This window comes from Hetaerina americana, unplaced genomic scaffold, assembly GCF_022747635.1.
Source record: "Hetaerina americana unplaced genomic scaffold, ioHetAmer1.1.p SCAF_11, whole genome shotgun sequence".
Classification (NCBI taxonomy): domain Eukaryota; kingdom Metazoa; phylum Arthropoda; class Insecta; order Odonata; family Calopterygidae; genus Hetaerina; species Hetaerina americana.
The window spans coordinates 33772076-33787987 of NW_027286181.1; the positions used below are offsets into that span (position 1 = coordinate 33772076).

The following is a 15912-nucleotide window of genomic DNA, read 5'->3' on the forward strand; positions in this document are numbered from 1 at the left end:
ATAGTAAAATATTTTGACAGAAAATAACTTCCCATGGAATCTACAATACTATCGATTATACTCTTCCACATACACACACATACTAATAAACATCTATGAAAGCATACACACACATGCAGATTTATATTTTTTCTTCTCCGAGCATTTGATTTCTTGATAATGAAAGCTACTCTTACAGCGAGTTTCACACGCTGATGTGCGAAAAATGTTTGATATCGTAAAAGTTCAAGTGATCACTGGAAATGAGCATTATATTAATTATCAGTACTAATGACGCGATTGGTTGAATTCAATCTACCAAGTCGTGCATATCGTCAACGACTACGGAAATTTGTGGAGACATTTTTGAGAATCAGATGGTAGAGCGGTTCCCTCCCCACACACAAGGATCGCATTCCCAAAATACCAACCGTCGTTCACTAAGGTACTATCTACTAAAATATACTCACAACAGTGTGCGACTTAATATTAGAACGTAAAAGTATTCCAGGCAAAAATGATAAGCCCTTCCGAGGAGGAAGTTGTTCGTTCTTCGAGGTAAACTGGATACCCAATACTTGTTCTTAGACTGCACGAAGGATTTCACATCCACTGGTACATCGGGCGAAGTTTGAAGAATAGCAGGAAACGGGTGTCGTGATGAAACACGTGAAAGTTGACGAGTAAATCGAATCCTCTCCGAGGTCACATCTGAGTAGAACTCAGGAAAAAGGTCCACTTATCCGAGATTAGAGTCATTCGGACTAGAAGCCCTCAGAGAATTTTGCCCACCCGATGATGGTAGAGTGGTTCCCTCCCCAGTCGAAGAGGTATTTTTTCACTGAGGAATCACGACCTGAAATCTCTACCTGCACTGGGAAGGTACGTAAATTGAGAACGAAAATCATACTCTTACTCAAGTTAGCTCACCAATTTCCAGGAGCTCAAAACCCCACTTCTCATCACTGCATGCATGACTGATTTTTGTTTTCGTTGGCATGAAATTTGAGGTAACATTTATGAATAAGGGTGAGGAGAGACGCGCTGAGAGGTTTAACTGAATGCTGTGCTTTTGAAAGCTTCATGCATAATACATATTTTCAAGTTTTGTTTCTAAGGTGAGCCATAAAAAACTTTCATGTGCCCACTTAAGTTATCAAGGCCAAATGATATATTCAAACAAACGGGTTCGCAATCGTCAAAATTCTCAACACTTTGGCAAAAGAACTACTTTTTAAGATGGAAATATCGTGAAAAAGGAATTCTTAAGGGCATATACCAAGTTGACAATACGCGCAAGAACCAAAATTAAAATCACATTAATTCAATCAAATGATAAAAATAGTCAAACGATTAGTCCACCCAGGCCTGGTGCCTATCCCACCCCACCATTACTGTTGCGGTGGGATATTTCAAGGCCCTGCAACACATCCTTTCCCACAAGACCTTTTCTCCGCAAGCAATTTATTCTGATGAATAGGTTTTTACGGGTTCATCATGGATGCGTCGTGATTTTGATATCGAGCGGTCAGTAACTGCTGTGGGAGCCATTATACTTTTCTGGTCGTGTTATTTGCGTTAGGGATTGACCTCAAGATAAAACTAAATAAGAATTAAGGAGGCTCTCAATTGGAAACAACTATCCATTGAATTTTGGGCTAAAAATCCCTCCGTACGATTCTTTACATCCAATTGTAAATTACAAAAACACCAATGGTGTGTAGCAGAGAATACAAGGATCTAGACAGAGATGGTGAAAGGGATTCAAGGGATAGGAGTGCAAGTGAGACCAATCCAGGGCAATTTACTATTCATTCCTATCATAAATTTTTTGCGGAGAAAGACGTCTCCGGTCTATTTGATCTGGCATCTGTTACTCTAACCTTATTAGAGGTTTGATTAGTATAGATTAAAATTTGGGCTTCCAATAAACCAACCCGAAGGTTGGTTTGATAGGTAAGGTTACAGCTCACATCGTACATATCTTATAATCGTAAATAGTTCTTATCATCGTTCAAGTCTTATACGGCGTGTGAAATTTATATATTCAGGGTAGGGGGACGATACTTTTCCCTGTGTTTCCTCAGGACCCCTGAAATATAATATTAATGGCAGTTTACCATTAAAGTAGGTTTTGTATACAGGCTAAATATAATTCATCGTATTGTACCGTTGGAAGTAGATTTCGGGTTAACAGACAGACTAACCATTGTTATATCTCTAAATCTCACCTAATATGACACAACGTGACACCATTTACTGCCTTAAATTAACCCACAAATAAACCCTCAATAAAACCTCCACAATCTTTCTGCCTCCCTTCAACCCGGAAAATATCGCATATACCCATATCCGAATATTCCTTTCCTCCCCCTACCTCGTCTTGCTCACATCTCTCCCTCTCTCTCTCTCTCTATCACTATCTTCAATATTTCCCTGCCATTCGCCTCAATTATTTATAGTACGATATTTTACAATTAATGTAGACTGTGAATAGACACACAGGGTACTATCACTGGATTCTAAATATCCCAATTATTATTAATCATAGTCTGTTTAACGTTATTTTTGTATAGGCATTTAGACCACTGCTACATTTTCTCACCTATCAGGACACCACATTAATGTAAACCCTTCTTCAAGTCCAAATAGTTGTTACCTCCTTCTTTCCGCCCCACAAGCTTATTCATCCACTGTCCACCTCGCTTGCCTTTCTCCCCTCCACCACAATCCAGGAATATATGGTTCCCCTAAAATTCACACAGTTTGGTCCAAGACGGAGGCATCAAAAGTCACGGAGGATTGAACCGGAGCAACGCTAGTCAGTAGCCGAACTCTCAACCAACCCCACTATCGTCCCCCCTCGCTGCAAATAACTGACTTAAATATAGGAGGAAAGCCTCGTTCTCACTACTTTTACGATAATTCCCGCCTACCAAAATTTTTCGATAACCTTCAGTTATACGGAACCAAGTTTTGAAGCATACCTGTATAATGATATTTTCAAACGATTCGCCTAACTTATGATCCATTGCTTGTTCAAATGGGGATGAAACCCAAATAATGCCCGGAAAAACATTGAAATTCAGAATGTTATATTGGTTAAAAACTGGAAGTCATGATTAGGGAATGTAAGTAAGGCCGTGTTTTAAAGGTGAGAGATTTCTGCACTTTCCGCACTAAACTGTCTCGTGTGTAATCACCCCCTACCGCACACCCAAACGGTGTATTGGAAGGTATTAATAGAGGAAAAGAATGACCCACAAGTAGGATTGATTTTAAATAAAAAAATGAGCGACACACGAGTTCATGTATGTCTGTACATTCTTGTGAAAATATTTTTTAAATCTACCAATATTGCGGGCAATGGTTCCTTCTTTTGTTTTACACTCCAATAATGCTCCAGTCATAGGAGCCATATTATTTATAGCATATATACTATTTATAGTATTCGCTTCACTCATAGTAGCTTTAAATTAACGTAAGAAACGGGTTAACCCTGTCTCCGAGGACCCCGGTTGAAAACTCGTTGGTGACGGATTTTCCCAATTTACTTCGATCCCTGTGAGGATTTCGTGCGGAGATAAAACGTTTTAATAAAAAGAAAGTACTACGTCAGTTGGAAAGTACTTAAATCAAGGCCACGTCATCGAGGTCAAATTTCCCTTCAAGTCGCATCGTGCAATGGCTCATAATTGTATGGAAATCGCGTAAGAATCACACAAGAAAGGGTGAAAGAATGTTTAGGGCAGATAATCTTACATATTTGTACGTATATGCAACCAGAAACGACAATGATTGGAAATTGTGACCGCTATTAAACAAACACTTTGTGGAAAAAAAAGATAGGGAAATTATCACCCTCAAGAAGGAGAAGAATATCCTCGTCTTAAGAACAGATAAGAACTGTTACCATAAGCTCTTTCTAAGTTGTCCAATGAGCTCTTCACCGAATTGCAAATGGTACAGGTGCTACTAACGATGACAAGTACTAATTCCTATTCGGAAACAATGCCCGCGTGACAGACAGAATTGGGAAAATACTCTGGCGACAATAAGAAGCGAGTTTTTGGCGTTCCTAAGGCTTACCTTTTCTCATTTTACGAAGTTCACATCGATCTAAGGACGTGTCGGTTCTTGGAGAACGTCAGAGATCGAGAACAGAAACAGAAAACTCCCTATCCCCAAACACACCTCCGAACACAACACTCCCTTTGATAAATAGGAGAATGTATCCATCTTAGCATCCCTCCCACCCTCTGATCCTCCACTGAAAGTCAAAACATTAGAGCAATCCTTCATCTGGCTCTTTGAGTCCTGGAATTGGCCAGTAATCAATATTAGACATTAATTACCCTGCTCCAAACATATTTTCATCCCCCCTCCACCCCCTCACCTTCTACATTTTCCCCACCCTTCTAACGCTGCCCCTCCAAACCCTTCCCTTCCGAATTCTCTCCCCACCTTCTCCTTCCAATCATCGCTCCAGCCCTCGAATTCCCTTTAGTTCTGTCCCTCTCTTCCTTGATAAAGGTTGCTACGACCACCGAAAATTCGAAAAATAGTGAGTCTCTTTTTGTGTGTTTTTGTCTGTGTTCACTAGTGCTAAGGGTTATACATTATATATATATATATATATATATATATAATATAAATGTATGTATATACATATATAAATGTATATAAATGTATATATATATGTGTATATATATATATATATATATATATATATATACATATATCTGTAGGGGTATTGCTAGGGGTCACAAATTATTAAATTAGTAATTATGTCCATCCAAAAACCTACCTTAACCGGTAGATTACCTAATAAAATATATATATATATATATATATATATATATATATATATATATATATATATATATATATGCATATCGATGATGTAGAGGCACTCACTAGAGGACTTTAACATTTGATTTGGACAGCACAATAGAACATAGAATAAAATAGATAACACGTAAAAAGACACCTTTTAGATAGTTTGAGCTTTCAGCCTTCTCTGAGGCCTTCTTCAAGTAAGACTGGAATGACGGAGACTATAGAGTCTTGGGGGAGGGGTGGATTGGTATGCTGGGAAGGGAATTAAAGATGGCGGTTAAGGGGGGAATTTTAAAAGATCGGAAGGCTAGTATGCATACGGATTCGCGAGTTCTCACTTCTATATTTGTGGCTGAATCGAGTAGGGATTCTAGGATGGTTAGGGAGAAACAGGGTTAGGGAGAAGTTTCGAACTTCTGTGCCCTCGTTCGATTGCATGTGATTTTTAACTCAAGACTTGGTAGCTATCAATTCCACCCAGTGAATGGATAACTTAAAAGCTTTCCATGCGCCATCATTTTAATTGCTATCATGGCACCTTGTGACCGCTACCGATCCCATAAGTGTACTTGAACCGTCGACTTTAAGCAATGTTCTTGCATCCAGCTTGAACCGGGCTTGGGTTTTCTTTCCCCAGTCACAGTCCCCATAGTACAACAATGTTTTCTTGGAGAGAACCAGTGTAAAAGAATCACAAAATTAGATGTCACGTCACCCTTTCTTCCGTCTCTTTTCTTCTTGTAGGTGGTCAAGCTACGTGGCGGCAATACCTCACGCTTCCAAATATTCTCAAGGTATTCAACCCTAACCTCAAGGGATTCGCTAAGAAATCCGTCAGAGCGCCTATGGACTCGGTCTCTAGCTTAAACCTGGCGCAGAACGGAGCTTTGGACGAGGAATTGCTGGGCCAGGCTAAGCTACTCGTGAGGAAGATCAAGGCGGACCACAGCATAAACTTCAGGAAGGATTGGAAGGTATTTATATCATTAATATTTATTAGTACCCTGCAAGCCACAGCTAGGGCGTGTGGCACAGGGTAAATACACACCAGACTGATTTTGGCCCGAATTTTTATTTTTTATCCAAATTATTAAACCAGGTATCATAGCATAATAATACTTGATCATTATATTATCCATTAGCTCCGGCTGCGTGGAGTTTAGTGTATAATATTAAACCACCACTAACATGTGGAGCGGATAACTGCATTGATAAATTTTTCAATGAAAAGAGATATTTTGATATTTGATGTTTTCTTACCCTGCGAGCCACTGCTAGGGTGTGTGGCAGGGGGTGAATACACACCAGAACAACTTTTACCCGAATACTTTTACCCCTACCGCGGTCAAACACTGCTATTCTGATCCCTTATCGTTCGTGGAAAAAACGACATCTTAAATCTATCCATTCTACACTTAGTCTGTCTAATTTTATTGGAATGATCTCTCTTACCATAGCATGATGGGGATAATTATACATTTTCGAAATCACGGCTAAAGAGATGCCGTTCCAATGTATGTTAGAAATTTAATGTGTAATTTAACCTTCGCTCCGTGAGTGGTTCCCAGCCTAGCTTCTCTTATATTTTTTGGATACGTTACTACGTTTATCATACATCCGTTTAGATGTCTAGCTCCACTACGCTGCACGCGATCCAATTCGGTAGTCAATCCAACTTCGTGAGGAACCCATTTCCTAGCAGCATAATCTACACAATGTCTAACTAGCAAAATATTACATTCCTCTTCACATTTTCATCACATTTTCCTTGTACTCTTCTAATAAACCCTAAATTTTACTTAGCTGGCCCACATATTCTTCCCAGGGGAGGTCATGAGTAAGGGTGCCACCCAAATATTTAATAGCCTACACATTCCATTTCGGTGTTCCCGATACAGTAGGCGTTCTCGAGGAAATTGCTATTTTTCCAAAAATTCATCACTACGCACTTTTTTAAGTTTAATTTTAATTGCCAAGGGTCGTGCTAATGTTTTATAGCATTGAGGCTATCTGATAAACCTGCTGTGCCCTCAGGATCACGGATATCACATTACCACTGCATCGTCGGCAAATAAACGAATCTTACTAGTTACTACGTCAATGTCGGTAACGTAAAGTAGGAATACAAGAGGTCCGAGGGCATTTCCCTCGGGAACACCTGAAGTAACTTCTACTGCATTTGAGCTGACTCCATTTATGACGACTCTTTGTACCCGATCATTAAAAAGCCCTTAATCCAACCCCAGATATTTTTATCTATGCCATTTGCTTCTAGCTTTACGAGTAGTTTACTATGAGGTACTTTGTCGAAGGCTTTCTTAAAATCTAGAAAAACCATGTCCACTGGAACATTACTCTCTCCCGAAGTAACATGAACAAAAAGCCCAAGTTGTGCATCGTAGGATCTCCCTTTTTGAAAACCGTGCTGATATTACATTATTGACTTATTATCGAGGTGTCTTACGATCGAACAGGAAATGGGTCTGTGATTGCTCGATCCCTCCTTGTCACCGTTTATAAATATTATATTAACATTAATTAAATATTTAACATTTATTCATAACATTTTAATGGTTCCGGGATAATTTTGTCTCCCATCAACCTTATTTGATTTCGATTCCCTTAATGCCCTTTTTATCCCGCTATTGAGTGACCCTGGACCTTTGCTATCCTCATCTACGACACATTTTTCTGTCTAAGCTTGCTGGTCTTATGTCTGTGCCGCACAGTTCGCCCACATATTCCCTTCACGTCTCTTGAATCTCCCCTAGTTCAATCAATTATTATTACTTATTGTCATTTTCTCGCACGGATTTTCCATTCTTACTTCCTGACAATACTTGCCCTTCTCTAAACTCTCCTTATCATCGCATTGAGTCTTCCATCACGCTTCTTTCTCTCGCTTTGCTTTCCGTCTCAGTTTATTATTCAACTTCCCCCTTCCTAACTCTGTGTTTACATTCTTCCATACAATATATATTTATACCTATACCTAATCCAAACCGATATTTCTCTCGTACACCTTTTTCATTATTGCGTCCACAATCAATGGTTTCCTAGCCTGTTTTCAATTATCTGTTTACATGGTATCGTTTGTAGTTCTTCACATTCCTTTTTTAAATGTCCGCATTTTTCTTCTAATGTATCCAGCTCTCGTATCACATTTAAGTGCATCTATTCACCTCCACACCTCTGTCCTCCGGAATATGGACACATTGAGGGTCCTAGGTTTTGACTAGACTCTTTGAAACTCGCTACTTTTCTATTCGTGCATCTTAGTCTTATCCTTTTTGTCGCAATTTTTGGAAGAGGTTATCGAGGGAGATTCGACACAAATATTATAATCGAAAACTGCTGAAATTTCTCTTCCACAATTTAACAGCACAAATATGCCTTCTCTTTGAACAATCATAATTGTAAATCTCGTCCTAATTCCTTCATGACCAATTTTTCAGGCCGTAAAATTTGTGGTACATCAGTAACATACCTGAAATCACCAGTAACGTTTTCTCATCTCCCCCGATTCGATTTCTAATTATCATGTGTATCAAATGAAAATTACCTCTGGCCTGGTGCTTGAACTTGGTTGAACAATAAATTCAATGAACAATGACCTAGTACTACTCTTTTTGTAGTTGGTGAACGTCCTAATAGGCGGCAACGATATTTGCAACGAGTACTGCTTCATCGAAAGCGATAAGGATTCACCAGAAGGACACAGGCGCCAGCTGGAGCTGACTCTCGACTTCCTCAAGGCCAACCTGCCACGGACATTTATTAACCTGATCCATGTGCCCAGTTGAGTGTTACACGATTACGGGGTATCAACTAGAAGGGAAAATGTTTTGCGAAGTGATATGGATTAAGTCACCCACGACGTATTTTTAAAAGATGGCTGTTGAATATTTATCTTAATAACTGTTTTAATTTAATATTCATAAACTATTTCAGCTATGATACAAACCATGACACATACGAACCAATAAGAAACGCATTTTGAAAAATATATAACAGCAGCCAGTATAAAGGTTTTAGAGGGAAATTTTTGATATTTCCCAGCAAATTTATCATTAGCTTCAACAGAACCGCGAAATATGCAATGAAGTCTACGAAGCTACAATTCTAATTATATTGCATAATGTTTTATGTTAATTTAAATTTTAAGTTGTAGCCTATGAACAATAAGAAATATAAGTTCGCTTAAGGACACAAGAATTTAATGGTTAAGGAAAATGAATTATATTCTTCTAAGAAACGTTAGTCAGTATCTAATTCTATGAAAATTTAACAACGTGAATGAGGCTTTAAGAACTTTCATAAATTAAAATTCATCGAATGAATACTGTATAAAATATCTCATATATAGCGCATTTATCCCCTATGATATTATTTAATTTCAAATGTGTCCAAAAGACTACATTACCAACATGCATGGCAACTCATCCATTTTATTTTCTGATTTTTTCAGATATCGTTCACCTTAGAAACATGAAAAGCATCCCAGTAAGGTGCTATATTAGAAGAATGATATTCTGTTCCTGTCTATTCGGAGGAGCTGACAAGGGAAAAGCAGATTCTGTTGCTAAAATGGTGCAAGGATACTGGGAAATGGAAAGAAAAGTGGTAAATTAAAGTACATAATCCATGAATTCAGCCAAATACACGTAAAACATATCCATCCCTGGAAGGTGATAATTACCCTGCGGTTAAATAAGGCTCTCCAATAATTAAAGGCATCGTTTGAAGAAGTTTAGCTGTAGAAACAATAATTTAGGTTGAGTAAACCCAACTCGTTTAATTGTAACATAATTTTAACAATTTCTTTTCTTTTATTTCAAGCAAAGATGCGAACAAATGTAATGTCTCAAGATGTACTCGGAATTCCTTCATGATGAGCGAATCATCACACCATCACAATGCAATTACACAAAATAATTTATCACCACAGAACCCATGGTCTCCATGCAATGCATCAACGTTAGGTGGCAGGGTATTCAAAAACGTTTTCACTGTTGAAACTTCAATGAAGAGATTCGGTGATTTATTTTCAACTTCCGGTGATTGTTTTCCTTAATTGCGCTGCTGGCGCACTTTAGAAAGTTATGAATGACGATAATGATCATGGAAGTAATAATGAGTATTAAGTTGTAAATCCGAAAAGGATCGCAATATCTTCTCCGAATAAAGATCATTAATTTTTCTGGAATAAAGACAACCTACGGAAAATTCAATGAGTTCAAAGTTTACTTCCATATTCATGGGAAATACAGCGTAAAAATAACGATAATGGACGCGTGTTTCATTCTGTCATGACAGACGATGATATCTCTAAGTTAATTCAATTTTATCAATGTTGTATCCCCTTTGTTTTTTCTCGTGTTCCATCGCAAACAAGAATAACCTAACAGCGATCTAACTCAAATCAAAACCCCAATTCTTGTCACTTTATGTTACATTTCTCTAGTAGATGGGAAACACATTTTCTTGGAGGCGAGAATAAATCTTTTACAATTATCTTGGAAACGTTTTCAGCGCTTTTATGGAATAAGACATATAAAAGGCATTCTTCGTTGTGCCACCTTCTCCTTCTCTTGATTGGTGAGGCTTGTTTTTCACTATGTTCTGACACGACTTTATTCCCTCCACCTCTAGGCATCGCTGCCCAAGTATGAAACGGATGAGTTCGCGGTGGTTCTTCAACCCTTCTTCGACGGCCTTATACCTCCGCCCTTGGTGGAAACTCTATTCGGGACCTCTCCCGATCTCTCGTATTTCGCCCCAGACTGCTTCCACTTCAGCCAAAAAGGGAACGCACACAGTAAGTAGATAAACTGAGTCCATCCGGAGAAGATTCCTTGGGACTGTCGCCAGATCTCCCAAACGGAGGAACAGGTAGATCCATGCACGGACACAACGCTCCAAGCAACAAGGTCGATCAACGCTAAAAGCCCCGAAATTAAATTCCTACAAAAAATTCCTCAAAAAATCCTCTCCGACGTCTAAATGAATACTTGGATCCGTTTTCCGGAGTCGACAAATCTCACTGATTATTAGCCTTACTTGGCTGGTAGTGACACTGTGTTCGCCGTTACTCGGGCAATTCCACTATCGTATAGATAAGACAAACACCGCAATTCCACGATTAATATTTATTGACGACCATAGTTTCGCCACTATGTGGCATTATCACCTGACTGACAATTGGCTGGTAGTATTTTGTAAGAACTAAGGCACACATGTCAAGTTAAAGGGGTTTTAAAATCTTTTCGGTCCCAACCTATGTCCTTTCATTTTATAGTTTCAAATCCCATCCCAAACAAAACTTACAAAAAACCTACCCTAACTGTAATCTCTACAATGCATCAATCTATAATACATTTTTTTCTACCAACTAGCAGACTCTCAGGTATGACGCAACATGAGCATATACATTCACTCTTTAGCTAAAGAGTGGTCTGTCTAAAAGCCCACATGGAAAATGAAATTTCGTGTAGGCTACTTTTTCAAGTAATCTACCGGTAAAGGTAGGTTTTGGATAGACACAAGTTTTGTGACTGCTAACAACCCACTATCCAGCAACCTACTCTAACTCAAGTCCATCTTCATCTCTGAGTACTTCCTCCCTTCATCCCGTCCAACATCCCTATCCTGCTACTGCCCTTTCCTCGTTTGCCAAACATTCTCGCCTCTATTACAGTTTTCAGCATCCCATTGCCGATCAATACGCCCTTATCCATTTTTCCTGCCTCCATAGGATTTCTCCCAACGAACCCCTCTCATCGCCCACCATACCAAGTACTTCCTAATTTGTTTTCTTCATGTTCCATTTCACCTTCTCCATTCTTCTCCTCACCCACATTTCAAAAGTTTCCAGCCTACGTCTATCCTCCTGCTTCAATGACCACGTTTCCGCGCCGTACATAGCTACGCTCCACATCAAAGTTTTTATGAGTCATTTCTTAATATTCTTACTCAACGTCCCTGTCATAAAATCCCTCCTCCTTTTGAAAGCATCTTTGCCTAGCGCAATCCTTCTCCTTACGTCCCTACTACTTTGACTGTGTTGGTCTAAAACACTTCCGAGATATCAAACTTATTGTTCTGTAGTCCTCACATGATGTAGCCTCTACCTTTTTCGGGTAAGGAACTAAAACTGATCTCACAAAGTCTTCTCGTCAGACTCCTTCCTCATAGATACTACGAGTCAGTCCATATAGCCTCTTCCTCTCACATTTTCCTGAAAGTTTAAGTAGTTCCGTAGGAATGTTGTCTACCCCCACGGCCTTATTTAACTTCATCTCCCGTAAAGCCCTTTCAATCTCATCGTCGAGTATGTCTGGACCTAGGCCATCTTCATCTACGCCATGTTCCTTCTCTATGTCTAACCTTGTTGGCCAAAGTTCTTTACCATATAGTTCTTCTTTATACCCCTTCCATCTCTCTTGTATCTTTTCCATGTCATCTATAATCATATCCGTCTTATGTTTTGAGCTCCGTACCTCCCGCGGAGGAGTTATTAAAACGTCATTTTGGAAAAGTTCTCGTGCGAATGTGATGAAAAGTTCGGATTATTTTCTTTCCCCGACAATACTCCTCACCATCTGTGAGCGTGCGAAGCTGATTCATTTAGACCAAAGCGGGCTAGAGGCTGTGAAAAGTGCATAAATAATTTCGGTATTCCGGCAGTTCATCGGAAACCGTCGGAAGAAACACGGAGATATTTGATTGTCTTGTTGGTACTGTTTATACATGTGTTGTGTGCGCATCTCGTAACGATCGGCTGGATACCTTCTAAAACCGGAACATGTGGTCTAAACCGAAAGTGCCCGATTTCTCCTAACCCGGGTGAAGCTGTGCGGTGAAACTTGGGGGAGGGATAGGTGTTGTGAATATCAGTGTTGTGTGTAATTATTTCTTGAATCGGTGCCGTATATCCTGAAACCGGAACACGTGGTCCACACCGGAATTTCCCGATTTCTCGGATTCCGGTTGAAGTTGTGTGAAGCAGACTACTTGGGTATCAATTCGAGTGGAACGGTGAAGCTTGAATATGTGAGGGATGTTCTGAACATCCTTGTTGGGTCTAATTGAAGCGTCCATTATCATATCAACGAGCGTCTGAATGGTCTTTAAACATTGGGTATGGAATAAATGGGATTGAGTATCACTTAGTGCAGTGATAATCAAACGCAGCAATGGCAGGGACTGATGCCTTTCATGGAGAGGCAGACCTCAGTTCTTTAACAAGCCAGTTTAGTGTAGCAAGTGACGCCGTGCGTCGTCTTGTGGGCAGTGAAAAAATCTCGGCGTTAAAAAAAGGCGAAATCACAGTCGAAATCAAGAAATTGGAGGACTTGTTCATGACACTAATAAATAGTCATAATAGGGCTCTAGGAAAACTAGAGGCCAAGTTTGAAAACAATGATGAAAATGTAAAAATAATAAGACATATAGTTAGAGAAGAGTTGAAGCTCTCCTGTTCGAAACCTGCAGTGGGCCCATCTTTTGCTGAAATCGCTTCCATTCAAAGGAATGAGTACATGAGCGAGATGTCTCCAATAGGGGGCAAGAAGGCAAACAAAACGTACACTGTAGTAATAACCCCAGGGGAAGGAGCGGAGGAAGAAACAAGTGACGACACGAAGATGAAGGTACTAAAAATATTAAACCCCAAAAAACATGGTATTAAAATCAAAGGAATCACTAGGACGAAGAACAAAGCTATAAAAATTGAGTCCGAAAACGAAGATATCGAAGAGAAACTGAAGAATTGCAAAGAATTTGCCGATAATAACCTACTGATAAGGAAACCAGTTAAGGTTCTCCCTAGAATGGCATTATATGCGGTTAAATCAAGCGTAACACCAGAGGATCTTGAGGAAGCTTTGAGGAACCAAAATGACCTATCTGCAGGTAGCCACGTGAAAGCATTGTTTAAATTTGGGAAAAGAGATGAACAAACAGCAAACTGGGTAATCGAGGTAGACCCCATTAGCAGAAAGAAGTTGTTAAATAGAGAAAGGGCTTTCATTGAGTTTAGCTCATATAGAGTGAAGGACTTCATTGTAGCAACGAGGTGCTTCAAGTGCCAAACGTTTGGGCACACTGCCAAAAAGGGCTATGCAGACCAGGATGTTTGTGATCATTGCTCCGAAAACCATGATTCCAGGAAATGCGACTCTGTAGAAAAACCACCCTGCTGTATGAATTGCAAGAAAGCAGACATAAAAGATTGTAGCCACAAAGCCAGTGACAAGAAATGCCCCTGTCTAAAGAAGGCACTAGAACGCATCATAGAGCTGATCGATTATGGGGACTAAAAACCACATTATAAAAATAGGGCAAATCAACCTTCAACGGGCAAAGGTTAATACTAATGAATTAAGAAAAATAGCAACGGATCTTGGGCTAGATATTATATTGACGCAGGAACCATATGTGTACAGCAACAGTCATGAAAGAAAATGGAAAATCCCGGGATTCGGAGTGCAAACGCGCATTACACCAGCAAATGCCAAAGAAAAATTTTTTGCAAGCATCATGGTCTTCAACAAAAATTATGATTTCTTGAGTTTTGAGCACTGCACAACAAATCACTTCGCAGCTGCAGAAATTCGGGCTGATAGGAAACCATTGATATTGATTTCCGGATATATGCCACCATCGGAGGACATCCAAGAATACATCACAGAGCTAAAGAGCCTGATACATAAATTCAAAAATAAAGGGATACTAGTCGCAATTGACTCGAACGCAAAAAACGAAATATGGTTTAGTAAGGAAACCAATGACCGAGGCAGGGCATTGGAGGACTTAATAGCTTCCGAGGACCTGTATATAATAAACGAACCGGGGCAACCGTACACGTTTAGTTCGACAATAGGCTGCTCAAATATAGACCTAACCATCAGTAACTCGGCATTAATACGAGACGTGTACAGATGGGAGGTTCATGCCGAACTATCTATCAGCGATCACAGATTAGTCACATACCAGATTGGCACGACTACAGAAAATGAACGCTGTCGTCGAAGAAGATTTAATATCGGTGCAGCAAACTGGAGAAAATTTATGGAGATATTATCAAAGAACACCTGGTACAAATGTGAATTGTTGCCATGGGATCCAAGCAATAACAACATCGATGCTCGAGTTAGATCTCTTACGGAGGCGCTGCAAGGTTCCGCTCTGGCTTCGATCCCTCTGACCAGAACACGACGAAACGAAACAGTGTGGTGGAATGAGAAACTTCATAGGCTTAAGATAACTTGCAGAAACCTACGGAGAACTTACCAGAAAAGCATTAGCCACGAAGAACGTACCATCAACAAAAGAAGATACTATGAGGCAAAGGAGAACTATGAACAACAATTGCAAAAAAGCAAGGAAAAAAGCTGGGAGAAATTCTCGAGGTCAAATATTGAGGAAAACCCCTGGGGGTTAATATATAAAATCGCGAGGGGAAAATTTAAAACCCTACCAGCATACTCAGCTAAGACCAACGCCAGAGGGGAGCTTCTATTCCTGGACGAAACCATTTCCAGCATCATCAACACGCTAGTGCCGGATGACACAGCAGAAAATGAAACTGAAGAGCAAAAAGTAATTAGGCGTGAGGCTAACCTCCCTTGTCTGCAAAGTACGGAGATAGATATCACCGATGAGGAAGTTAGAACCGCGATTAAAGAGATGAAAGTGAAAAAGGCCCCAGGCTTTGATGGCATAAACGCTGAATTGATCAAAGCAGCAGAGCCGTTAATCCTCAACTATTTAACTAGATTGCTACAGGACTGTTGCAGAAACAAGTACTTCCCTGCGGCATGGAAAAAGGGTGTCCTATGCACCATCTTGAAATCTAAGGAAAAGGATCCCTCTGATGCTAAGGCATACAGACCCATAACACTACTACCCGAAATGGGGAAAGTGTTCGAAAGAATCATCAAAATGAAAATTGAAGAAGCAGTTGGTGAGGAGGATCTACTTCACAAAAGCCAATTTGGATTTCGAAGAGGCGGATCCACCGCAGCCGCGGCAATTAAACTTCTGCAAGAAATCAAAAATCGTAAATATAAGTATAAGGTGGCCTTATTCATA

General features: G+C 39.7%; 1 protein-coding gene across 1 annotated transcript in view; it reads left to right on the plus strand.

Moving 5' to 3' along the window:
* LOC139700854 (phospholipase B1, membrane-associated-like) overlaps positions 1 to 15912 on the plus strand; it is a 57493-nt gene that overhangs the window by 32390 nt on the left and 9191 nt on the right. The window contains exons 4-7 of the mRNA XM_071599285.1: positions 5563 to 5792; positions 8454 to 8616; positions 9287 to 9441; positions 10471 to 10636. Coding sequence (XP_071455386.1) covers positions 5563 to 5792; positions 8454 to 8616; positions 9287 to 9441; positions 10471 to 10636 — 714 coding nt within the window. The remainder of the gene's footprint in view (positions 1 to 5562; positions 5793 to 8453; positions 8617 to 9286; positions 9442 to 10470; positions 10637 to 15912) is intronic.